Source organism: Lynx rufus, unplaced genomic scaffold (assembly GCF_022079265.1).
Source record: "Lynx rufus isolate CCGP_SWC_20201006 ecotype Redwood Valley unplaced genomic scaffold, mLynRuf1.p SCAF_2, whole genome shotgun sequence".
In the NCBI taxonomy this organism is placed as follows: Eukaryota; Metazoa; Chordata; class Mammalia; order Carnivora; family Felidae; genus Lynx; species Lynx rufus.
In genome coordinates this window covers 170997910-171025619 of record NW_025814834.1, presented here as the reverse complement: position 1 = coordinate 171025619, position 27710 = coordinate 170997910, and the positions used below count along the sequence as shown (strand labels likewise).

The following is a 27710-nucleotide window of genomic DNA, read 5'->3' as shown; positions in this document are numbered from 1 at the left end:
TAAATAGTTTAAGTTAAAATCACATAGTTTAAGGCATTAAATGTAGGGACATTTTCAGTTTATGAGTTCAGATTCAGCCTTGATCATTTCTTAATTGAGCTGGTTCTTTAATCAAAAAATATAAAATACATAACAAAGAATTTCTCACACCCATCTCCCATCTGCCCAGTTTTTCTCTCTCCTCTAAACTTGGTATATCCTTTTTTTTTTTAAGTTTATTTATTTATTTTGAGAGAGACAGAGACAGTATGAGCAGGGGAGGGGTAGAGAGACAGGGAGAGAGAGAATCCCAAGCAGGCTCTATGCTGGCAGAGCAGAGCCTGACACAGGGCTTGAACTCATGAACTGTGAGATCATGACCTGATGATCTCATCAGTACCACAAACCTGAACTGAAACCAAGAGCTGGATGCTTAACCGACTGAACCACCCAGGCACCCCTATTTTGGTTACCCTTGCAGAGTTTATTTATACAAATGTAAACAAATGTGACTATATATATATATATATATATATATATATATTTACTTATGGTCCTCCTTTTTTACATATAACCTTTTTTTATACATACAAAAACAGACTTTGGTGGTAGCATCAATGATTTTTAAGGACAAGACCTCTGAGCATTCAAGCAGTTTAAAAAAAAAAAATCCTTTAAGCAAAGCACCAGAATGTGGTAATGAAAAAAAAAAAAGATTGGAATGCTTTTTTTTTTTTTTTTTTTTTTTAGAGAGTGCATGCAAGTGGGGCAGAGGGAGAGGGAGAGAGGGAGAGGGAGAGGGAGAGAGAGAGAGGGAGAGAGAGGGAGAGAGAGAGAGAGAGAAAGAGAGAGAGAGAGAGAGAGAGAGAGAGAGAGAGAGAGAGTCTTAAGCAGGCTCCATGCCCAGCACAGAGCCTGATACGGCTCAAATCTCATGACACTATGATCATGATCTGAGCTGAAATCAAGAGTTGCTTTACCAACTGAGCCACCCAGGTGCCCCTGGAATTATTAGCCTTATATTCTACCCTTTTCTTTTGTATTTTCTGAAGATCCCAGACTCTACTAGTTAGCCATATCTCACTAGCAAGAGTAGAGAGGCTAGAGCAGCCTCCCTAGCCAATTTATATCTGTGGCACTGTGATTACATGAGAAAAAGTGAAGTGACAGGAAGACTGGTAAGGAGGATAGCAAGGACCATTATAGAACAGTTTACAACTGTGTCCCGTACAGGAATAAACAAGAACTTAAACAAGTAGAAGAGTGAGTTGGAAGAATATGTAAGTGTGTATGAATTGTGTCAGATGCTAAAATTCTCAAGTTGACCTATTTTCATATCATTATGGAACATTTACATGAATCTGTGTATTTGTTTACAATGTCTTGATATCCTTATTAAAAGGTTTTCTAACATTAAAAAATCTCAAAAAACAGGCTTAATTGAACTTTCATAGAAATAACTAACTGAATTCTAAACCTTGTGCTAGCTTATGTATGTCTTTTTCAGTGGCACATTTTTCTTCCCTTCTGCAAGTGTTCGAAATGCATGCCATTTTTGACACACTTCTTTTCTTCTGTGGAATGGCACTAATATCATATATGGTGGAGATTTGGTAAACTGAATGTAAATAAAGCTTTGGGGGGTGGAAAGGACCATTTTCATAGGATAGACTAAAGCACTGTTCCAAAGCATATTTATAATTTTGAGAAAAGTTAAATGGCAAATTTTAATTTAAGTAATATCTTGTATATACTGAAGTCCATCAAATAAAACTAAATTAATCCTAAAGAACTTTTAAAATTACAGACATTCCACTGCCCTTCTCCCAAAAAGATGTCATTTCGAAAAATGGATCCTAGCTGTACAATAGGATTTTACTGTCGAAATGTTCAGGACTTCAAACGAGCTTCTGAAGAAATCACTAAGGTACTTTTATTTAAAATATTATATTTGTAAATGACCTAATTTTTATTAGAGATAGCCTATCAGAGGACAGAAATCTGTAAATTATTCTTTTGTAAAATTTCCCCTTGAATGTTAATATTATCAGGAATATTGTGAACCAGAAAGTAAAACTACTTGGGGACTCCTAGCCTTTGAGACTAATAAAACCAATTGGCTGAAAGTATCAATTGCCCCACTAGGTGGCACTGTTGAAATAAAAATCCCTTCCCAAACTGTAGCCATGTGCAAGCAATTAGGTTATATTTTATTTGAAGAGGATTTTAAAAGGGCAATACCTTAGGGGGTAGAAAAAAATTAATGAAGTATTTGATCAAGCCAAATTGTGCATTATTTCTTGTTAGTCCAAGTGCTTCTTTGATTTTTTTTAAAGAGAAATGGTATTTTTGGATTTCTCAGAACTGCTTTATTAAATGAGCTGTGTTGTTACCTTCCAATAAGCTTGTCTAATCTGATCTATTCTACTTATAGGGTCTTTGAAATAGGTTTATTTAACTCCTTCTCATTACCTTTAAACTTTAGCTTTTTTTTTTTTTTTCTTTTGGTCCTTGAGTACTGCTAAAACATAGAACCTTAAGGTCTGTCTATATTTAGTACTTTAGAAAATAAAAAAGATTACTTACTTAGGAAGCAAGCATAACTGGATGGCTGTCTTTATTAGTATCAGTAGTTATAGGCTATAATTTTATGGTAAACAAAACCAATATTAGAATCATTTTTGGAAATTTTTAACTTGAGCTCAGGTATAGTAATACCTCATTATTGCTTTAACTTCCAGTTAGTTTTATTCTGGAAAATGGACACAGTGGGCTGAAATGTGATCTTTACAATGTAAAAACATAATGAAAAAGTTAAATAAGAAGTTTCATATAAGCGAAGAGTAGTTTACTTGACCTGCCATGTAAAAGAGGAAAATTAACAGGTACATGACAGAAAAGTGAATGAGAAGAGAAAATGAGACACAGGGGAACTTTACTTCTCATTTCTTAGAATTGTTGTCTTTTCATTCTCCTTTTTTAACCCAGAAGGCCAAGTGAATGTAACAAAATGTGTATTCTCCATTTTCCCCCTTTCATTACTTGAAGTTAGTATATACACTTGTATATTTTTGTTTGACAGTTCTGTCTTTATAAAGTACCATGTAAAATATGTGCTAAAATACACCAATCCAGGTAATATTGTAATAGAGATTGAGGTTGACCATCATTTCCCATTAGAAAGTTGTGTTTTTGTTTCCACTAGTTTGTTTTCTATCCAAGGTGAAAATAAGTACGTTTAGAACAGTAAAAGTCTACTCCTGGAATAGAAACAAACCGAATTATTATTACCAAAGTGAAAAAACAAGATTCACAAATGAGTTACATGTTGATATTCTCTGATTAAAACTGATACTTTTTGTGGTTTATATACACATACATACCTATTTATATCTATATTATGGTTTTTACATGGGAAAATACTTAGAAATTATTGCTCATGGTGCATCAGAGTAATTATGCAATATTAAAGCAAAGGGAACCAATATTGAAATATCATGTGGAAGTACTGAGAATTTTGGTAGAGTCCATTAACTTTCTTTTAATAACAAGGTTGTTTCTTAAGTTAATAGTTTTTTGTAGTAGTGTCAAAAACTCTTGGTCGATTAATAACCTGATCATTTACTTTTGCTTGGAAGGTTGCAAGTTAAGTAGTTTTCCTTCTCTTCTTAAAAACTGAACTTGGTGGGTTTTTTTGTTACACTGTTATTTTTTTCTCTTTAAAAATTAAAACAATTTAAATTATTTGATTCAATACAGGATATAATGTCAGTTGTCTCATTTTGAAAATGAAGCTAGGTAGCCTAGATTCTCATGTTTAATTTGTAATGCGGTATGAATATTCTAATGCCTTATACTACGTGATTTTTAAAATGTTAATAAAAATTGTGAAATTAATTCACTGTTTAGCAGGGCTCAGCCCAGCAAGTATCTGTAACTACCATGTTGAAAGGATAAAATGACCAAGCCATAATCCCTGCTTTTGAACAGGTCTAAGGCTTCTGCCCTCGAATAGCATTTATAGGCCAGGAGAGAGAGAATAAGACAGGTAGACATACATTACATTGAATATGATAAGCACACGTACAGAACTAGAAATAAATTGATAGCGGAAGGATGTTGAAATGAGAGCAATGTCACATCCCAGTCACAGTTCTTTACTGTGATGGTGATATTTAATTTGGGCCTTAAAGTGTAGGCTTAATTTCTAATGGCTTATTAAGTGGAAGGAAGGGTGCTTCAAGCAGAGGAAATAACAGGAGGAAAGGTATTGGACAAGGAAAAATGTAGAGCTCTTCTAGAGAATGGCAAATAGTCCAATTTGTTAGGTGCCAAGGGTACACGTAGGGTAGGATTTCTGTCTTCTGACTGCCTAAATTAGGATCCTATATGGCTTGGGAGTCTCCAGTTCTAGCAAGCCTTCCAAGTAGTCTTGTACACCAAATTTGAGAGCCACTGGTGTTAAGACAGTACAACCCAAAGTGTATACGTGATGTTTTTAGGTAGCACCAGGGTAAATTATCTTAATATTTATATGTTTATTTATAATCATATTAGAAAAATATAACTGGCATTTTAAACATGGTTTCCTATTAGTGATTTGTAAAAGGCTACTTAAGTTAAAAACTATGAAAAGAAAAATAATCACTAATTATAACAGAGATGGCATACATAACAAAAATAATGAAGGAGGCATATGTATGTGCAAGGCTTGAGAAACACTGCTACAGGAAATAGCAAAGGATGAGGCTAGAAAAAGAGGTTGGAATAATATCATGGAGAGTCCTGAATGCCAGGCTGAGGTTTGTACTTTAGCAGTATGTTGATTTTATTGGTTTTTTAAATTTCAAGCATACAGAAATACAGAGAATAACTTAATAAATACCCATGTGCTACCACTGAGCTTAAGGGGAAAAAACCCATATATAATTGAATTGTATTAACTTTCCCCAATCTTATTCCCTTCCTTCCTTCCCAGTGGTAATTACTATCCTAAATTAATATATAATACTCATACTTTATATATCCATAAACAATATATTTTGCTTTGTATGTTATTAAACTTATCATTAATGGTATGTTTATATAAAAATGTATAGATCCTGCAACTTGCTTTTTCATTTAATAGTGACTTAGAGATTATATCTATATGTCTTGGTGTTGCTTATTCCTAATTGCTGAGTAGTAGTTTTATTCAAACTGTCTTTTGTTGATGGTCATCTAGCTTGTTTCAATTTTTAATTACAAATAATGTTTATAAGAATATTCTTGTCCATATCTCTTCATGTATGTGTACTACTTTAACTGGAATTATGTTAAGATACTCTAGATATGCTGGAGTGGAATTGCTGCGTCACAGGGTATGCATATTTTTAGATTTGTTAGATATTGTCAAATGCTCTCCAAAGTTATCATACCAACAGTATATGAAAATTTCCAATGCTCCATATTACCACTTGATATTGTAAAACTTTTACATTTTTAACCAATCTCATGTATATACATAGTATCTCTTTGTAGCTTTAATTTGTATTTCTCTGATTAATAGTGAAACTGAATGTCTTATCAAAGTTTATTGGTCCATTGGTTCCTCTTTTGTGAATTTCTTACTCATTTCCTTTCTCTAATTCTCTATAAAGCTATTTGATTTGAAGGAAATCAAATCAAATTTATAATTCTGGATACTACCACTTGTTGGCTCAATGTGATACAGATATATTCTCCTAGGCTACTGTTTTCACTTGTCAATGATATCTTTAATTTTAGTCAAATTAGTAAATCTCTTTCATTATGGGTTTTGAATTTTCTATCGAAGAAATGTGTAATAACCAAAGTCATAAACATATTTCTTATATTCTCCTACATTTCTTCTTCTTTTTTTTAATGTTTATCTTGATAGAGAGAGAGCTAGCAGGCAAGGGGCAGAGAGAGAGGGAGAATTCCAAGCAGGCTCTGAGCTGTCAGCACAGAGCCCGACATGAGGCTCAAACTCACAAACCATGAGATTATGATCTGAGCCAAAACTAAGAGTTGGCCTCTTAACCAACTGAGCCACCCAGGAGCCCCACATTCTCCTACATTTCTTCCAAAAGTATTAAAAGTTTTATGTTTCACATTTAGAACTTGTATATGTCTTAAGTTATGTATCTTTCTTTTTTTTTTTCATTTTTTTTTTTTTTTCTTCAACGTTGATTTTATTTTTTTGGGACAGAGAGAGACAGAGCATGAATGGGGGAGGGGCAGAGAGAGAGGGAGACACAGAATCGGAAACAGGCTCCAGGCTCTGAGCCATCCGCCCAGAGCCTGACGCGGGGCTCGAACTCACGGACCGCGAGATCGTGACCTGGCTGAAGTCTGACGCTTAACCGACTGCGCCACCCAGGCGCCCCAGTTATGTATCTTTTTTTTAAAAAAAACATGGATAATTGGTTCCAGCATTCTTTATTAAAAGACTTGCTTTGTAGTGCCTTCTTCAAAGACTTGGATGAAGACAGAGCTGTAGGATGGGAGAGGAAGCAACTATTTTGAGAGAGTTTGTGAAAGTAGAATCTATAAGACCAAGCAGCCACTGGGACTTGAGGGCAAGTGAAAGAGAGAGTCCAAAAACAAGTCTGCTTTGCAGACTTAATAGACACTTAAATAAGTGTGTAGGAGAAAAAATTAATTGCTGTTAATATGGTAATTCATTTAGTCAACAAGAGATTTGAGTGCTCTCACTTCTACCACTCCACCAAAACTCCTCTCAGGGTCGCTGATGCCCCCCACATTGCTAAGTCCATGGGTCATATCTTAGTCTTCATCCCACCTATCCTAACATTTGTATCTGTCATAGCTGAACACCCATTGCACCTTTATACACCCTCTTTATTTGGCTTCTACAACCGCTATCTTGGCTTTTCTCATTCTTCACTAGTTTTTCCTTCTCAGTGCGCCTTTGCTCTTCTTCCCAGTCTCTTCATGTTGGAGCACTGCAGGACTTAGTCTTTAGTTCTCATGTCTTTATCTTAGTGATCTCATCTAGTCATATAGCTTTATCAATTATAAGTCAGTTAAGACCAAAATCATATCTTTAGTTCCCACCTCTTTCCATTCATAAATTGTATATGTCCAGCTGCCATTCAGCATCCCTTGTGTTGTCTCATGCACATATCCAAAATCAAATTCCTGATCTTTCTTTTCAAGCCTATTCTTTTTTTTTTTAATGTTTATTTATTTTTGAGAGAGAGAAAGCATGAGTGAAGGAGGGGCAGAGGGAGGGAGAGAGACAGAATTCCAAGCAGGTTCTGTGCTGTCAGCGCAGAGCCCGATGTGGGGCTCGATCTCATGAACCATGAGATCATAACTTGAGCGGAAATCAAGAGTCAGATGCTTAACTGATTGAGCCACCCAGGCACCCCCCTTTTCAAGCTGTTCTGCTCATAATTTTCCTCATCTCATTTAAGGGCAAATTTATCCTTCTATCTGCTGAGGCCAAAAGCCTTGGAGTTATCCTTACCTCCTTCCTATCTCTCCTATCCTAGAACCAATTATATGTTTAATATATATCTAGAATCAGACCACTTTTCATACCTCTACTGCTACTATAATGGTCAATGGCCTAATTTGTTTCTAAGCCCCCTTCCCCCAAACCTGTTCTCAACTCAGCAGCCTTGCTGATGTTTTTAAAACTTAAAGCATACTACTCTTCTCCTCAGAAACCCGCACTGACTTTCCATTTCACTTACAAGTAAAACAGTTCTTACCATATCCTCCAAGGCCTCAGATGATATGTGTCTCCATGCCCCACCCTCTTACCCTAACCCCTCATGTCTTACTCTGCCCTCTTTCATTCTGCTTTAGCCATGTTGGCTTCCTTGCAGATGTCTAACCTAATAGGCAGGCTCCTATCTTAGTGCCTTTGCAATGGACTGTAATGCTTTTTCCCTCATATCTGCAGGACTGATTCCCTTGCTTCCTTTAAGTCTTGGCTCAGATGTCTCCTTAATGAGGCTTAATCTGACCACCTTATTTAAACAGTTTTCCCTACCATTCCCTCTTACCTTGTCATTCTATCTTTTTCAAGGCACTTACTACTTTCTAATACACTATATAATTTACCTGTTATATTATTACTTATTATATAGATGTATTATATTATATACTTACCTATTATATTTATTATTATCTGTATTCCCCAGTGGAATATAAACCTCACAAGGGCAGGAATGTTTTGCCTGTTTAGGTCACTGATGTATCCCAAACCTTCTAGAACAGTGCCTGGCCCATAGTAAGTATTCACTGAGTTTGCTGAATGACCATCTAGAATTGGGTTTGCAATGGTGAACAAGAAAGTTGTAACTCCTGGTTTCATGAACTGATAGTCAAAGTGGACAAAATAGACATTAAATCTACAAATAAATGCATAACAAAAATGTTAAATTCCATTAAAAATATAGTTTATAGGCAAGGAAAATAGGAAACACAATTTAATTTGGGGAGTGAAAAAACATTTTATACGATATACTCATTGTATTTTCCTTAAGGTCCAAATGAAAGTTTTATTTGGTCTATGAAATCTGCCCTATTTGAATCTACCACACAATTAGTAAAAATCAGCAAGAGAATAGTAAGGGTCTTCCTACTATAATGAACTTAATTGTTAGAGTTTCATGACTTGCTTTAAGAATGCTTCAAAACCTTGAATTGGGAGATGAAATGAGCAATAGAGTTTGGCATGATAGAGACAGCAGAATTTCAGATAGAGTTAGGAGTATCTTTTATTTCATTGAAATGGTCAATCATGGAATCTCTGTGGATAAGGAGGCAAATGGACTAGAAGAATTGAGAGAGGTGGAAAATTTTAAAGTCAGGTGAATTTGATGAAGATACATTGGGAGTGCATCTAAAACAATCCCTCTTGGGGCACCTGGGTGGCTCAGTCAGTTAAGCATCTGATTTTAGCTCAGGTCATGACCTCATGGCTCGTGAGTGTAAGCCCTGTGTTGGGCTGTGTGCTGACAGCTCAGAGTCTGGATCCTACTTCAGATTCTGTGTCTCTGTCTCTTTCTGTCCCTCACTGGCTCGTGCTCTGTCACTGTCTCTCAAAACTAAATAAACATTAAAATTTTTTTAAGGGTAAAAAAAATAAAAATAAAAAAAAATACAAACCAACCATCCCTCTTTCATCTTCCACTTCTTTAGACTTCAGCATCTCTATGGCATAGTTCTATTTAATCGTGTCTCTGACAATCCCCTCCCTCCCTGTCTCTAAGTAGTTAATCATGTTGTTAAAATCTTTCATGTCCTTTTTGTTCCTGCAGAGTATGTAAGATATGTGATAAAAGTTTCCAACTGTAATTATGGGTCTGTCTCCTTTAAGTTCTGTTGCTTTTTGTTTTACATATTTTGAGGCTATGTTATTAGTTACATACAAATTTAATATTGTTAGGTCTTATTGAATTAACTCTTTTATAATTATATGACCCTCTATCTCTAGTAATATTTTTTCCTTAAAGTCTATTTTTGTGCTTTGTCATATATTTTAATCCTACATATATTTTAAACTCCACAAAGCATTTTGTTTTAATCATTATTACCCTTTCTGATGACCTTCACTCTTTCGTGTTATTTTGTTTCTTTCTGGGATCATTTTGCTTCTCTGAAGAATTTCCATTACTGTTTCTTCTAGTGTTGTTTGCTGGTGATAAATTCTCTCAGTTTTTGTTTGTTGATTATAACTTTATTATGTCTTCATTAAAAAACTGAAATCTAAAGCAGTCGTACAGAAAAGTTGTAAATATGGTCCAAATAACTTTTTCCTGAGCCACTTGAGAATTAGTTGCCAACATGATGCCCCATAACCCTTGAAAAATTGAGTGTGCAATTCCTAAAGACAACTATCAAAATCAGGAAAGTAGCATTGTACATTATTACCATATAATTCTCAGAAACTATTCATGTTTTGCTAACTGTCCCAGTAATGCTCTGTATAGTAAAAGGCTCCAGTTCAGAATAATGTGTTACATTTATATATACTGAATTTTTAGAAATCTAGAATAGTTCCTCATCTTTCCTTGACTTTCACATGACCTTGATTGTTTTCAAAGATTATGGGCACTTTTGTTTTTGGCTTTATTTTTACAAGATACTTTTGATAATTTTATAGATTATCCCCTCAATTTGTGTTTGCCTGATGTTTCCTCAGGATTTTTCAGATTATGCATCTTTGTCAGGTGTATCACAGAAGTGATTCTGTGTGTTCTTACTGCATCCTAGTGGTTCGCACATTATTTCAATTTGTCTTTTTACTGATGATGTTAACTTTGATCAGTTGATTAATATCTGCCAGGTTCCAGTCTGGCTTCCACATACTCAGTAGACCAGGATGACTTCTCTGACCCTGGCATGGATGCCTGTTTTGTCCAGCTGCATCTAGTGGCTTTAGAAATGAATTGTTTGGAAGGGGAAGGAATGATGAAGAGGTTGCCTTCATTATTGAAAAATATTTTTGCTGCACAGAATTCTATTTTAGCAGTCTTTTGTTCAGTACCTTAAAGATATTTATTCCATTGTGTTCTGGCATTTCTTTCTTTCTTTCTTTCTTTCTTTCTTTCTTTCTTTCTTTCTTTCTTTCTTTTTTTTAAGTTTTTATTTTGAGAGAGAGAGAGAGAACAGGGGAGTGGTAGAGAAAGAGAGAGAAAAAATCCCATGTAGGCTCCGCATTGTCAGCATGGAGCCTGATGCGGGGCTTAACTCACAAACCTGGACCTGAGCCAAAACCAGCTGAGCCACCCAGGCGCCCCCTGGCTTCTGTCACTTCTTGATATACATCCCCTAAGATTTTTACTTCTCAGGATTTTTTCTTGGTTGCTTTCAGCTGCTTTCTAAAAGTTGCTTTATCTATTTTTTTTTCCATTTCTTAATGATTGTTGTTGGTGGCATGGTTAATCTCATCATGGCCTTCTAAATAATTATATTTATAAAATACTTGTTTTAATTCTTTCCAAGTTGTAAAATATAACTGTAAATAAACAAATCCATTTTAAAAATCCTAACATAAAATTAGTTTTATTTCATTGGAGTTTTATCATGAGTACTCTGTATAGAAAGGAACATGGCATTACAGTTTTATCTTAAATCCATCCAAAGAAATTTTACACTAGCAAATTATAGAAGTAAAGTAATATAAACCAAATGAAAAGAATTTGGTTACTCTATAAATGGCAGCTGCACTACTCTGGTTGTTCAGTCTAAAAATTTGGAATCATCCTGAATCCCTTGCTCTGTCTCACACCCCAGGCCCAATCCAGCAAATTCTATCATCTTTCCTTTACAATATATTTAGAATTTGGTTATTTCTCACCATTACCATTATTACCCTGGTCCACGAGCATATCTTCCTTGGAATTACTGCAGTGTCTTCTTAACTGATCTCCCTTGCTTTGTCTATACAGTATCTTTCCCAAACAGCAGCCTGAGTGATTTTGTTAAAATGTAACTAACATTGAAAAAAATTAAAAAAAAAAAGTAACTAACATTGTGTCACTTTTTTTACTCAAAATCCCTTGCTTTCTAACTCATTCAGAGCAAAAGCCCTCAACTCTTCCAGTGACCTGTTAGGCCTTCTATAAGTGGAAACTCCCTCTACCTGCCTTACTTCTCTAATCTCTCCCTCCACCTCTCTCAAGTCCAGCCCCACTGGCCTCTTGAAAATGCTAGGTGTCCTGTTTCAAGGGTTCTGCTTGTTTTCCTGTGCCTGCAATTCTCTTCCTGCAGATATCCTCATGGTTCCCTCCTTCACTTCTTTCAGGTCTTTACTCACCTGTCACCTTCTTAGCCCTTTCCTGGCTACCCTTTCTTTATGTAATTGTTACTTCCCTCTTTCCTTGTTTTATTTTTCTCCTTAGCATGTTAATTTAAGTGTACACACACACACACACACACACACACACACACACACTGATATACCATCTATAAACACTTTATGCATATTTAATTTATTTACCACCTTTCTACTTTACTGGACTGTAATCTCAGGAGTATTTGCTGGTTTTGTATATTATTGTTTCCCCCGTGCCTAGAAATTGCCTGTCATATTGGAGGAATATATAAATAGTTGTTGAATGAAGGAATGAATTAAAGAGATTTTGTTGTAAGTTTGTTTTATAAATTAGCAAGGAGCTCAGTAATTGAATTATAGTAAATCCAGTATATTTTCACATATTTTTTCTGTTGTATTCTCTTCTTTTTTAATGGATGTATTATCTCTTATCCCCAAGGAAATTAATTATAGTAATTTTGAAATTCTTCTGCTTCTTTTGCTGTTTCTGTTTCCTTCTGGATCCTTTTTTGTTTTTGTTTCAGCTTTAATCTTACAGTTCTCCTTTGGATGCCTTCCCTTAAATAACTGCTATGTGTTTATACTTAAGAGTGAGGCACTAAAGAGGTGAGAAGTTCGGTGTGTTTGAGCATGGCTTGTTAGCTGATGATTTTCATAGTAGGGTGATCAGGTGATAAGCTTGCCTTTTCGTTGGGTGACCTCCAAGTGTTAGTAAGGGCTAATCTTTTCTCTAGAGTTGCTTCATTGTTTTCAGAGGGGAGTTCTGTCATCTCCCTGTGGAATGCATGTTGCTTGCTGGTGCTCCAGTATCGAGATGTGAAGGATACTGAAAACCCTATAGTTTAATATTCTAGAGTCTCACTTAATTCTTTAGCTTTTAGTCATCACTGTGCCTGGTGTACTAAAAAGGCCATATCTTTATTCAGTTTTTCCAAAGAATAAACCTTTATTTTGCTATGTGTAGGATGCCTAGTGTGGAGCAGAGAAGGGGGTTGTGAAGAGGGACCTGAGAATTGAGTCTATATATAGACTTTCAGTGAGTTTCCTTGTTTTCAGTTTTGTGTCTCACCTTTATTTTTGTGCCTTTATATAATCTTCCTCTCTGAGTTCTGTGGGGTGAAATTGCTCACTTTGATAAATATCCTGCCATCACATCTCTATCCCCCCTGAAATTAGATACCTCCTCTGCTCTGCTGATGTAGATTATTGTTATCTTATCTCACATCCCTTATTCTTCCTCCTTTTACTTGTTCTCAGTCTAAAGATAATTATAAAGAAAATACTCTTATTTAATGATAACCTTACTACATGATAGTACTGATGCTTGAGACCAAAAAGTCTCAAATAAAAATATGAGTATTAGGAAGTTAATTGTTTGATTGTGGAATGGATGTCAACACAGGAAAAAATATTTACAAGTGGCTAGTTGTCCTCTAGCTACAGAACAAAATTTATATTACAGCCATTGAATCCTAGATATCTAAGAGATCTTAAAGGTTATTCAATCCAGAGCTAACATTTGTGGAGTCCTTACCATATGTTTGATACTTGATCTACATTATCTCATTTAACCAACACAAAGCTTCTGAGGGAGGGTACTGTTATTCCCTGTATACATGAGGAATCTTATGTCAGTAACCTTCACAAAGGCCAAAACTAATAAATGGTAGTGCTGAGATTCAAACCTCAGACAGTTTAACTTAAGAATACATGCTTATAAGCACTATTCTATACAGTTTCCTATTTATACATCAGTCCACAGGTTCCACACAGTTGACTCGCTAGTCCTCATTTCAGCTAATAGTGAGCTAATAATTTCTTTGGAAGTCTTTTTAATTTTTGGACAGACCTCTGTTGTTAAAAAAGCATTTCTTATATTGAGTTAGAATCATTCTCTATGTGACTTTTACTTTTTCATCTCACAAAGTAAGGGAGTAAGTTTGCTTCCTCTTCTAGAACACACACTCCCATTTTCTCCAATGGTACACAATTTCTCATACCCGTTGCTATTTTGGTAAATGTCTTTTTGTAAACACCTTAGTGTGTCAGATTTATGTTGATGATTCTATTTCCTTTCCTTCTAGTTCTGTATTCTCCAAGTGAAATCTGCAGGATATTTTTCTTTCATAGGTCCTTTTTACTTCTGGGATTTAATAAGAACTCTGATTTCTTTGAAAATCTTCAGGGACTTATTATTTAATTGAGAAGACATGAAAGGGATCTTAAGGATAAATGACTACAAAAATATATTTGGTAAATGCCAGAAAACTAATATTATGATAACAACAATAATAGCCAACATATTAGAGGCCAGGTAATCTTCTGAGTACTTTACATATGTTAACTGATTTAATCGTCTGATAACAACTTTGTGACATAGATGTTATCAATACTGACATTTTGTAGCAAAGGAAAATGAGTCCATCTAGTTAAGCAACTTGCCCAGTTCAGATAGTTTGAAAGTACTAGCCAGGTTCTGAGCAGAGACTAAGTTCCATAGTCCATGTTTGTAATCTTTGTGCTATATGAGACAATTCTGTAGTACTTTAGAGAAAGGTATAATCACTTCAGACTGAGGTTCTTGGCAGTGGAACTTGGGCTGGAACTTTGAGGACTGATTTTCTGTGGTCAGAAAGGAAGCATGAAGGATGGCTACATCATGAGCAAAAACAGTACAGTAGAATGTTATAGGATGTTTATGGTAGAATATTATGAGGTAGAATGTTTAATGTGACTAACAAGAGCCTGGGTGATCTCGCTCTTGTATACCAATCTATCTTCCTCTTTTCCCCTACCCTTGACCCATTCTAGCCTTCTTTCTATTCTTTGAATGTGCTGAGTGTACTGGCATCCTAGTCCTTCGTATGAGCTGATTTTTCTACCTGGAGTGCTCTTCTACTAGAACTCTTACATGTGACTTGTTATTGTCATTTGTGTCTTGGCATAACCTTTTCTGACCACACAATCTACAGAAGCCTTCAAATGCTTCCTTACCACATTACCCTGTTTTATTTTTATCATGGTTCTCCTCTTGAATGGTATATAAGCACCATTAATTACCTGTTCAATATCCACCTTTTTTTTTTTCCTGCTAAGAGAAACCTGATTTTATTTGGGGTAACAGTGTACCTACTTAAACTTGGTCTCCCTTCTATTTAAGCACAGTTTGCCTGGTGAAATATAAGCGGGTGTGTGCTGGGAAGTTTCTGGGAAGATTTCTGCTCTTCTGATGAAATGGTAGATATAGATGTGGTTCTGTCACTCCCCCTTATGTCTACCCGTCCCTGCCTTGAATGTGAATTCAACACCTGGGATTTCAGCAGTACTTTGTGATCACTAGGGAAAGGTCAAGAGAATTGTAGAAACTGTTTGACATCAATTAACCAAAGCCAGCAATCAGACTTTTATGTGATAAAAACAATTTCTATTACTTAAAGCCATTGTTGTTTTTTATTTTATTTTGTTTTTTGTCAGTTGGCAACAAAAACAATTCCTAATTAATATAAATGATGTTACCAATGATAGAAACCTAGAGAAGTCTAGAAGGGAGCTAATTTTGGGAGGCAGAAATGGTCATTTTATTTTGATATATCAGTTTGAGCTGACATTGCAGCATGCATCTACTTACTGTAGGAGGCGGTATAGTATAGTGGTTATAACAGAACCAGAACACTTAGGCTTAAATCTTGGCTCTATGAGTTTCTAGCTACATGAACTTGCACAAGTCACCTAATTCCTCAATATTTCAGTTCCTGCAACTGCAAAACACGGATAATAACAAAGCCTAACAGAGAAATGGTTGAAACTGAGAGTAGATAATATTTGTAAGAGAGAATATAGGATATATAGAGAAGATAAAGGATCAATAATTGATTAATATCTGCACTTTGGGATGCAGGAATAAGTAGAGTCAATGAAGAAGGAGATAGAGAAGAAATAGTTCAGAAAACAGAAGGAGAAACAGGAAACTAAAATATTACAGAAATCTAGGGAAGTGAGTATTTTCAGAAAGAAATGCTTATCAGTGTTGATCACTGTAAAAATATCAAGAGGATACGAACTAATAAAAGTCTTTTATTTGAGGACTAGAAGAGTGTATTTTCAGTACAGTGAGGGGTAAAAGTTGGGTTACAGCAATTTAAGACTAAGCAGTGAGAAGACAGAGGAATGAGTATCACATGCACATTTAACTTACTTCAGTTCAACTACATGAACTCTGGTAATACAACAGGAATGTATTTTTCCATGTGTACTCTTTATTACATGCTATAGACTGTAGCGTATTGTACATTAATACACGTTACAGAATAGGGTTGTACATACAAAACCATGCATAACACCCTTTAAACAGTTTAAAGGCCTTTTGAAGATAATTTTGACTATATTGATTTTGACTATATTTGATTTTCACATCATGGGCTGACTTTGGAACCTAACCACTACATAAAATGTCGCTCCACTGTGAATACAGTGGTGAATATAAACCACAGAGGTCTAGACTGCTCTGTACTGGGCAAAGTTGTACAGGTGTGGTGGTAGAGGCTAGAGGTAAAGGTTTTGGCCTGGGGAGAGGTTTTGGCCGGTTCTATTTCTGTTCTTCCTTATATCTACTAGCATTATGAAGGAAGAAATTGCTTAACTTCTGTCCTCTAGCTTTTTCCTTTGTAGATTTTGAGACCTGTCAAGGTAGCACATAGGAAAAATGTGATAAATTATTTGACCTCTTGAAAAATGATTTGCCTTTTAGATAATAAAGCCGCTTCAATGTATTTTTGACTATGTTATCAAAATACAATGAAGGACTTGCCTATTCTAAAATTATTGTTGAGCAAACCACTGAATTCCCTTTTGAAAAGCAACTACGAGATAGTAAACTCAGTTATCTTCAATTAAAAAAATTTTTTTTTCAATGTTTATTTTTGAGAGAAAGAAACAGAGCGTGAGCAGGGGAGGGGCAGAGAGTGAGGGAGACACAGAATCAGAAGCAGGCTCCAGGCTCCGAGCTGTCAGCACAGAGCCTGACGTGGGGCTCAAACTCACAAACTATGAGATGATGACCTGATCCAAGGTCTGACGCTTAACTGACTGAGCCACCCAGGCGTGCCTTAATTTTTTTTTTTTAAAGGGTTTTATCCTACCCAAACAAGAAATACATGTTATAAAGTTTGGAAATGAGAAGTATAAAAAAAAAAAAAATCACCATGAAGTCTTTCCTTTAGAGATACTATTCTGTTCTTTATCCATCTAGTCTTTTGAAAACATGTATTTAAGATTTTAACATAATTGAGATGAAATTTTATATATAGCTTTATATCCTGCTTTTTCTCTTAATGTTATATAGTATTTCCCCAAGTTACTAAATAATTTTTGTTATCTTTTACTTTGCATAGTATATCAATTGATAATACCTCATGTCATATAGATAACCTAGTTCAGAATTTTTTTTCATGTAAATTTTATGTTATCCATTATGAAGAGACTTTAAGGTTTTGACAGTGTGTCCTTTCTTGGACTATAAAAGAAGAAAATGAAAGTTTTGACTTTTGATAAAAGTTTTTAGAATTAAATTTTCAGTTTTTAAAAAATTTAAACCCAAGGGGCGCCTGGGTGGCTCAGTCGGTTAGGTGTCCAACTTCGGCTCAGGTCATGATCTTACTTGCAGCTTGTGAGTTCGGGCCCCATGTCGGGCTCTGTGCTGACAGCTCGGAACCTGGAGCCTGCTTCAGATTGTGTGTCCCTCTCTTGCTCTGCCTCTCCCCCACTCATGCTGTGTCTCTCTCAATAAACAAACATTAAAAAAAATTTTTTTTAATTTAAATCCAAGTTAGTTATCATATAGTGTAATGATTTCAGGAGTAGAATTTAGTGAGTTACCACTTACATATAACATCCAGTGCTTATCCCAACAAGTGCCCTCATTAATGCCCATCACCCATTTAGCCCATCCTGCCACTCACCTCTCCTCCAGTTTGTTCTCTGTATTTAAGGGTCTCTTATGGTTTGCCTCTCTTTCTGTTGTTATCTTATTTTTGCTTCCCTTCCCCTATGTTCGTTTGTTTTGTTTCTTAAATTCCACATATGAGTGAAATCATATGAAACTTGTCTTTCTCTGACTTATTTCGCTTAACATAATACACTCTAGTTCCATCCATGTTGTTGCAAATGGCAAGATTTTGCCACAAAAAAAATTCATTCTTTTTGATCATGGAGTAAAACTCCATTGTACATATATATATACCACATCTCCTTTATCCGTTTGTCAGTCGATGGACATTTGGGCTCTTTCCATAATTTGGCTGTTGATGCTAGTGCAGCTATAAATATTGGGGTGCATGTGCCCCTTTGAATCAGCATTTTTGTATCCTTTAAATAAATACCTCGTAGTGCAACTGCTGGGTCATAGGGTAGTTCTATTTTTAATTTTTTGAGGATCCTCCATGCTGATTTGGTGATTGTTTCCTTTGCTTTGCAGAAGCTTTTTATCTTAATGAGGTCCCAAAAGTTCATTTTTGCTTTTGTTTCCCTTGCCTCTGGAGACATGTCAAGTAAGAAGTAGCTGCAGCCAAGGTCAAAGAGTTTGTTGCCTATTTTGTCCTCTAGGATTTTGATGGTTTCCTATCTTACATTGAGGTCTTTCATCCATTTTGAGTTTATTTTTGTGTATGGTGTAAGAAAGTGGTCCAGGTTCATTCTTCTGTATGTTGCTGTCCAGTTTTCCCAACACCATTTGCTGAAGAGACTGGCTTTTTTCCATTGGATATTCTTTCCTGCTTTGTCAAAATTAGTTGAATATGTTTGTGGATCCATTTCCGATCTCTATTCTGTTCCACTGATTCATGTATCTGTGTTTTTTTGTTTTTGTTTTGTTTCTATTTTTGCCAGTACTATACTACCTTGATGATGACAGCTTTGTAATATAGCTTGAAGTCTGGAATTGTGATGCCTCCAGTTTTGTTTTTTTCAACATTACTTTGGCTATTCAGGGTCTTTTCTGGTTCCATACAAATTTTAGAATTGTTTGTTACAGCTCTGTGAAGAATGCTAGTGTTGTTTTGATAGGGATTACCTTGAATATGTAGATTGCGTTTGGCAGTAGCAACAATTTAACAATATGTGTTCTTCCAATCCATGAGCACGGGATATTTTTCATTTGTTTGTGTCTTCAATTTCTTTCATAAGCTTTCTATAGCTTTCAGTATATGGACCTTTTACCTCTTTGGTTAGGTTTAGTCCTAGGTATTTTATGGTTTTCAGTGCAATTGTAAATGGAATCAATTCCTTGATTTCGCTTTCTGCTGCTTCATTATTGGTGTATAGAAATGCAACCCATTTCTGTATGTTGATTTTACATCTTGTGACTTTGCTGAATTCATGTATCAGTTCTAGCAGTTTTTTGGTGGAGTCTTGGAATTAAAGTTTCAAATCAACAGTTATTCTTTTTAAAAAAACAAGTCTGAAAAAACGTTCTTGATGTGGTATGTAGGAGCTAGGAAAAGTGTTTGAAAGGCATGTTTTTAAGTGACTGAGGCCTAATGTCCCAATAATTCCTTATTAGTTTATCTCTTTTTGTTGTTGTTGCTGTTGTTAAGTCATCTTGAGAAAGTAATTTAAAGCCTTTGGGGCTCAATTTTCCTATTTATAAAATGAGAGTTCAGTAATTTCTAAAGTTTCCTTTGGCATTTCCATATTTATTTACCCAATATATATTTTTAAAATAGACTTTTTTATTTTTAATTTTTTTAATGTTTATTTATTTTTGAGAGAGAGACAGAGAGACAGAGCGTGAGTTGGGGAGAAGCGGTGGGGGGGGGGGGGGGCGGGACATAGAATCTGAAGCAGGTTCCAGGCTGTGAACTCTTAGCACAGAGCCCCACGTGGGGCTTGAACCCATGAACCGTGAGATCATGACCTGAGGCAAAGTCAAGATGCTTAACTGACTGAGCCACCCAGGCACCCCAATAGACTTTATTTTTTAGAGCAGTTTTAGTGTCATAGCAAAGCTGAGTGAAAAGTACAGAAGGTTTCCATACACTCCCTTCTCCCTATCAACCACCCCTCTCCCCAGACATTTGTTACAACTGATGAACCTATATTGGACACATCATTATTATCACCCAGAGTCCATAATTTACATTAGGGTTCATTCTTGGTATTGTACATTCTGTGGTTTTGGACAGAGGTATAATGCTGTGTAGCCCCCCTTACAGTATCATACAGAATAGTTTTCCTTCCCTAAAAATTCCTTATGCTCCACCTATTCATCTCTTCCTTCCTATTAATCCCTGGCAACCACTAGCCTTTTCCAGAACATCATATTGTTGGAATCTTAAAGTTTGTAACCTTTTCAGATTGGTTTCTTTAACTTAGTGATAATGCACTTAAGGTTCCTCCATGTCTTTTACGGCTTTGATAGCTCATTTCTTTTTAGTGCTGAGTAATATTCCATTGTCGGGATATACCACAGTTTATTTATCCATTTACCTACTGAAGGACATTTTTGTTGCTTCTAACTTTTGGCAGCTATGAATAAAGCTACTGTAAATATCATTGTGCAAGTTTTTGTGTGGACAGAAGTTAAATTTTCATTTGAGTAAAACTTTAATATATTTTTCAGTTGATAATCTTTAAAAATATATTAAGTAAATTGAGAAAAGTTAGAAAAATTATACTTGTCAAAATATGAATCAATAAATATGCACAAGGGGGCTTCACAGTGCAAGTGGGTTTACAAATAGTAGGCACATTTTATAATTAAAGAATAGAGGGCTCCTTTCTGACATTTTGCCCTGGGTCACAGATTTGAATCATGGTTGATGAGCAGCTAATAAACCCAAATGACTTCTTTATTGATCTTGAAAGAAAGGATGAAGAGATGATAATATTAGCTTTGTTGTGTTGATTTGAAAATGATACAATGATACCTGCCCACTAGATACTGGACTTTTTACAAGTGACATTAAATGAATATAAAATGAAGACAATTTTGGACTGTATTCCAGCCATTGGCTGGAGGTGAAAGAGGCCTGATTAAATGCCAGATTCCTCTGTCTCTTATTTTCATTTTCTGCATTTTTCCTTCTTTTTTTGTAGAATGTAAGTAAAATAAATTTGAACGATGTATACTTTAGGAGTGTAAGAATTATAGGTTATGATTTTCATTATATCTAGTTTTTCTAAGTACTTGTTTTTAAATGGTTCATTTCCATTCAATTAAAAATGTATTTCATATTAACTGTCTCATTGGAATATTTTTAAGTTTAACATTGTATCTGTATGCTAGGGCTATATATTTATTTTAGCCACGTTTCAAGAGAATCTATAAATGCAATATATAAGAATTTGATGATCCTGCAGTTGAATATTGACATTTGGGAGAATTTAGTTTTTACCCCTGAAATTATCCTTTAGAAACATATTATAATTAATTGATCATGATTAATGATGTGTAAGTACTGTTGATATTTTTTCAGCATTCTCTAATTCACATAAACTTTTCAGAATCCTTATAGATCCTGGTTATCTATAGAAAAGTTTATTTCTGTCAAAAAATGTCATCCGAAAATTTTTATTCATTTTTAATGAAAATTGTTTTAATTTTTTAATTAAATTTGTTTCACAGAAAGATTTAAAGTGGTTTAGAATGGGTGTTGGATTGTTAACGAGTCCCACATTGACAGAGGTTATAAAGGTTGTTGGTATCCCCACAATTCCAAGTATTACTTCCTTCACTTCTGAATTATATAGTTTTAGAAGGTAATATGTAAGGTATGGATTATTGCTATTTGTGAGAACACTGTATTTCATGTTTACTAAAGTACTGCAGAAATATTTTTTCAAATATGTGACTCTGAAAAGACTAAACTTAATTTTTAAAAATAACTTTTTATTATAGCTTTTGGTCAGTTTAACAATTCTCTGAGGTAAGGGGACTGGGTATCTTTTGCCCCATTTTGTAGATGATTGGTAGAGTAATTTTGTCCAAGTTCACATCAAGGTAAGTTGTAGAACTGAGATTAGAATGGACCTTGTGACTAAGTTTAATGGTGTTTCTTCTGTGTAAAGGTACCAATCTTTCACAGTATTTTACTATAGTCAGGGATACCATTTTGTTTCATTTTCTGTAAGCCAGAACAGTGAAACAATGGTACTAGATAAGTGTAAGTGAGAGAAGCTAACAAGAGAGATTCAGGGCTAGAACATTAGATTTCGTCATGTGGTCCTACTGTACACTCTTGCATCCAATAAGGGATTTTTCTGTACTTTCTGTTACAGATGCTGAAAATTTCTTCTAAGGAGAAATACCCCTTATTTACTTTTGTAAATGGTCACTCCAGAGACTATGATTTTACATCTACTACAACCAATGAAGAAGACCTTTTCTCAGAGGATGAAAAGAAAAGATTAAAAAGATTTAGCACAGAAGAGTTTGTCTTGCTCTAAAGATTAGTGCATTTGTGCTTGGTGGGAAGAATTCCTTTGAAGGGGAACAATGAAGAGAAACAAGTTTACTTGAAACTGGCTTATTTTCACAAATATCTTAATTTTATATGTTCTTTTAAAAAAGAACATTTGGAAATACACAAGTTTTAAAGATATTTTTCTGAAGGAGAAATGATTTAATGAATCTTGATTTCTAATAAATATCAAGTGATTCTGGCTGTATTCCTGTTTCCCTAAGATCTGCTAACGATAACTCTAACTTAACTGCGAGCCTTCCAGTCTTCAAATTCTTCCACCTGAGGCCACTAGTCTCCTGAAGGTTTTGTGATATAGGCCCCCAAATTGGGATCACCAAATAGGTTCAAAAGCTTCAGTTTATACTAACAACCAGAAGACCAGAGAATGAATCTTCAGTGCTGCCTAGCTTCCTGATATTAATGCAACCAAAGGAAACTTATGGATGTATCTTGATATATTAAATAGCAATTGTTAGCTATGATATGCATATAATTATATCAGTAGAATTGTAAGTTAATGTAATACTTAGCAATATGATTTTATAATGGCTCCTCATTTTGCTTGCTACTGAGACTTCTCTGAGGAATATAAAGTATTGGTATTCCCCAGAAATTTAAAGGTTATGTTATTAATAATAACTTCATCCAATCAAATCAGATAAAGGCAATTTTATATGATTAGTGTTTGTTTCCTATTCCAAAACTGAAATTTTATGGGAATTCTACTTACTATGGAGTTTTTAAATCTAAAAATAAGTACTAAAAAAGATACCAGTAGATGCTCCTCTATGTGGTTTTTGCTATTTGTATAAATCAGTGTAGTGGTGTTTAGAAGCTGAGGCTATCTATAAGGTAAATCTGCCTTAAATGTATTTTATGTTACTGAAAGGCAAATTTGTGATATAAAAATATGAGTTATTATTCAGCCAGAATTATATACTGTAATAAAGATGTGAGAACATGAACCTTTGTTTTGGTTTTAATAGGATTGTTTTAATTCTTTAATTTGAAAAAAATCATTGTCTGATATGAAGTCTATTTATTTATAATGAAAGCAAATAATATTGTTTCTCTGAAAGAAAAATATTAACTTATTTTATGGAGTTTTCATGCTTCAGTGTGGAAAGGTGACTTATAAAGACATAAGATTGTGTATCATTTAAAGTCATTGATCTCTTCTATCAGAAAGCCTATTTGTTAGGTTTAGAGTTGCATGCAAAACTGAAACACAGGGTGGGCAGATTGCTTTAGTATGCCTGACGAGAGAAATCAGGTTTGGCATTTCCCAGTGAGGACAGTTTACTGAATTGATATAAATAGCCTGAAATCTAAAATTTTCCTTTACTCCAGATAAAATCTGGACAAATGAAGTCCAGTACTAATTTCCCTAGAATGTCAAAGCAGTACTAGGAATAAGAAGCCAGTAATATGCCTGATTTTATGTACTGCAGTTGTCTTGTCTAAATTATTGCAGCTTGTTTTTTATACACACGGCAGTAATCACAGGATTTTACAACAAACACATCAAATGAGAGTGCCCATACCTTCAAATGAGTCAGAACCGATTATAAGTATTCTCTTACAAGAACTATATAAAAGTTTGACTTAAGTATAGCATTCTGTTATTTTCTCAGCATATTCGGGGATCATTTTTAAGTAGGATTTTGGGATGAGATAAAATCACACCTGGCCAAAGTTGAGATGAGAGGAGGCAGAAACTTCCTTTACATTGAATTATACTGAAGATACTCATAATCTGTACAGACAAAACAACCCAATCTTACAACAGTCATCCCCATGACTGAGAATAAATGTATAGAAATCAGGAATGATTAGAATATGCACATATAAAGTATTCAACAATGTGTATGAATGCATGCATTCTGAAAATTGGAATAGGCTGACTGACCTATCTTGCCTGTTAATTCAACATCAGTTGAGAACCAGCCAAAAGTTGTACTAATCTTTTATTGGAAAGGCAGCAACAAAACTACATCATTAGATTTAGAATAGAGGTACTGTATATTCTGGTTAGACTTTGTTTTCAACACAGATTTCATTTCAAGTTCTGACAGCCAGTAAACTCAGTCAATAAAGCTTATGAATGATCTCTTTCAGCGTGGAATAAAGGAAAGTAAAAAAAGATAAGATACTAAGATCGGTGTACTGTTAAAATTATGATAGTTGGATCTTCCATTTGGACATCAATATTAAGATACTTATTTTACCATTAACATTTCAAAAATGAATTTTTAAAATTCTTAATGTGACTTTTTTGATGGTGAAGGTTTCTTTTCTCTCTTCCTCGTAAGATTTGACACAGTGAATCCTCTTTTGTCAATGTATTAACCACCAGCAGGCAATGTTGAGAGTCATTTGCTGAATGAGTGAATGAAAAGATCTTTTACAGTACAAGTCTATCCAAAAGGATTTCCCCAAGGTATCCATTTTTCTGTTTTTATATTAAATTAACCCCATTAAATCTGTATTAGTGAGATGACAACTGTATAGGATTAAAAATTTAGGTCACTTTTGTGTTCTGTTAACCTTAGACATTGTCCAAGGGCAAGCATATCCAAAAGTATATATGTTAATTCCATCTTGTTTTTAGAAGAATTAAAGAAATAAAACAGCAAAAATAACTTATCTGCATAATCTATACAGCGTTAGGTCAGAAATCTTAATTTTTTTAGAAATCAAATCATTACTTTCTATTATTCCATGCTGGAAAGCACTCTATTTCTGGTCAACTCATACTATTCTAGCTTTATTTTTTATTAAAAAAATTTCTTTTAATGTTTATTTACTTTTGAGAGAGACAAACAGAGCATGAGTGGGGGAGGGGCAGAGAGAGAGGGAGACAGAATCTGAAGCAGGCTCCAGGCTCTGAGCTGTCAGCACAGTGCCCGATCTGGGGCTTGAATTCACAAACCATGAGATCATGACCTGAGGTGAAGTCGGACGCTTAACTGACTGAGCCACTCAGGTGCCCCAATACTATTCTAGCTTTATTTCCCCCTTTTCTTTGCTAATTATCTTGGAACTAGGAAATTTTTTGTTTTCATGCTTTATCACAGATTACCTTCAACTCTTTTTTTTTAAACTATATATATATTCATATATAGGCCAAAAACTTAAGAATTTTCCAGAAACAAGAAAACAAGAGGAAGAATAGATAATGAGAAAACACTGTGAAAATACTAAATAATTATATGAATTTCTACTGAAATAGAGGAAGAAATTAGGATTTAATAGAGAAATATGAGCAAGATGTCCAGAATATACTGATAGAGGCAATTTCTCTGAAAGGATTAGGGAATACTATTTTCTATAAAAAGAGCAAATTTCTTAACAAAAAAATTTAGGAGAATAAATATCATGTAATATTTATAATAGCCTCAATATTGTCAGTCACTACAATTCAACAGTACTATATTCAGTTGAGCATTTAGAACGAATATTTTGAGATAATTAAACAGGTGAAACATGAGACCAGGAAAAACTGGAACCATCCCATCTTATTCTAAAATATAAGTTTTACACCATTTTATAGTTTGAATCTTAACTGAGTTTAGAAATCTTAAGCATTTTTGTGTGGTTTTCATGGTTACATAAAGACCTTCTCCTTGCCTATAAACTTTGAAAAATATTATATTTTGAGTATTGCAGACACATTTTTAAATTAGCATTTGCCTCTCTTTCTTTTTTATAGTCTTTATCAACATTATTGGTGGCAAGCAATGGCCCAAAACATTCAGCTAGTTATAAAATTTCACTTATTCTCTCACAATAACAAAAATATATTAAAAGTGGAGAATACATGTTTGTTATTAAGTAGGAAAATTACTGTGCTACTCTCTAACCAACTCCTCCAGAAACTTAGAAACTCAGTCTTATTTATTTATTTATTTATTTATTTATTTATTTATACTGAAGTATAGTTGACATACAATATTATATTGGTTTCAAGTACAAAACAGTGATTCAACGTTTATATACATTATGAAATGATCATGATAAAAGTATAGCTACCATCTGTCACCATAGAAAGTTACTGCAGTATCACTGATTATATGCCCTACATTGTACTTTACTTTCCCATGACTCATTTTATAATTGAAAGTTGTATCTTTTAATGCCCTTAATCCCTGCACACCTGTTTGTTCTCTGTATTTATGAGTCTGTTTCTGTTTTGTCTTGTTTTTGTTTTTTAGATTCCACATATAAGTGAAATCATAACGTTATTTGTCTTTCTTTGACATATACACACATATATATGTATCACATCTTCATTCATTCATCTATTGATGGACACTTCTGTATTTTGGCTATTGTAAATAATGTTGCATTGAATATAGGAGTGCATACATCTTTTTGGATTAGTGTTTTTGTTTTCTTAGGATATTACCCAGAAGTGGAGTTGCTAGGTTGTACAGTATTTCTATCTTTAATTTTTTTTTTTTTAATTTTTTTTTTCAACGTTTATTTATTTTTGGGACAGAGAGAGAGACAGAGCATGAACGGGGGAGGGCCAGAGAGAGAGGGAGACACAGAATGGGAAACAGGCTCCAGGCTCTGAGCCATCAGCCCAGAGCCCGACGCGGGGCTCGAACTCACGGACCGCGAGATCGTGACCTGGCTGAAGTCGGACGCTTAACCGACTGCGCCACCCAGGCGCCCCTCTATCTTTAATTTTTTGAGGAAACTCCATACTGGTTTCCATAGTGGTTGCACCAATTGATATACCCACCAACAGTGCAGGAGGGTTCCCTTTTCTCTATGTCTTCTCCAACACTTGTTATTTCTTGTCTTTTTGATACTAGCCATTCTGACAGGTATAGAGGTGATAATCTCATTGTGTCTTTTATTTGCTTTGTCCTGATGATTAGTGATGTTGAGCACCTTTTCATATGCCTATCAGCCATCTGTATGTCTTGGAAAAATGTCTGTTCAGGTCCTTTGCCTGTTTTTGTTTCTGTTTTTGTTTTTTTGTTTGTTTACAGAGAGAAAGAGAGAGAGCATGAACACACACGCATGGGAGGGGCAGAGACAGAGGGACAGAGAGAATCCCAAGCAGGCTCTGCACTGTCACCATAGAGCCCAATGCACGGCCTGAACTCAGAAGCTGTGAGATCATGACCTGTGCTGAAATCAAAAGTCAGACACTTAACTGACTGGGCCACCCAGATGCCCCAATTGCCCATTAAAAAATTTTTTTTTTAGTGTTTATTTATTTTTGAAGGAGACAGAATGAACAAGGGAGAGGCAGAGAGACAGGGAGACACAGAATCCAAAGCAGGGTCCAGGCTCTGAGCTATCAGCACAGAGCCCGATGCAGGGCTCGAACTTACAAACTGTGAGATCATGACCGGAGTCAAAGTCGGATGCCCAACCAACTGAGCCACTCAGGCGTCCCCCAACTGCCTATTTTTTAATTGGATTGTATTTTTGGTGAA

The 27710-nt window shown here is 34.9% G+C and overlaps 1 protein-coding gene across 4 annotated transcripts in view; it reads left to right on the top strand.

The window, feature by feature from the left end:
• Positions 1-23208, top strand: part of ATG4C (autophagy related 4C cysteine peptidase) — a 90952-nt gene extending 67744 nt beyond the window's left edge. For 3 of the 4 annotated variants that reach the window (XM_047085160.1, XM_047085158.1, XM_047085159.1), the window contains 2 exons: positions 1787-1906; positions 22070-23208. In XM_047085160.1, coding sequence (XP_046941116.1) covers positions 1787-1906; positions 22070-22237 — 288 coding nt within the window. In that variant the 3' untranslated portion in view covers positions 22238-23208. The remainder of the gene's footprint in view (positions 1-1786; positions 1907-22069) is intronic. The other variant, XM_047085161.1, reaches the window with a different exon arrangement.
• The last annotated feature ends 4502 nt before the right edge of the window (positions 23209-27710 follow it).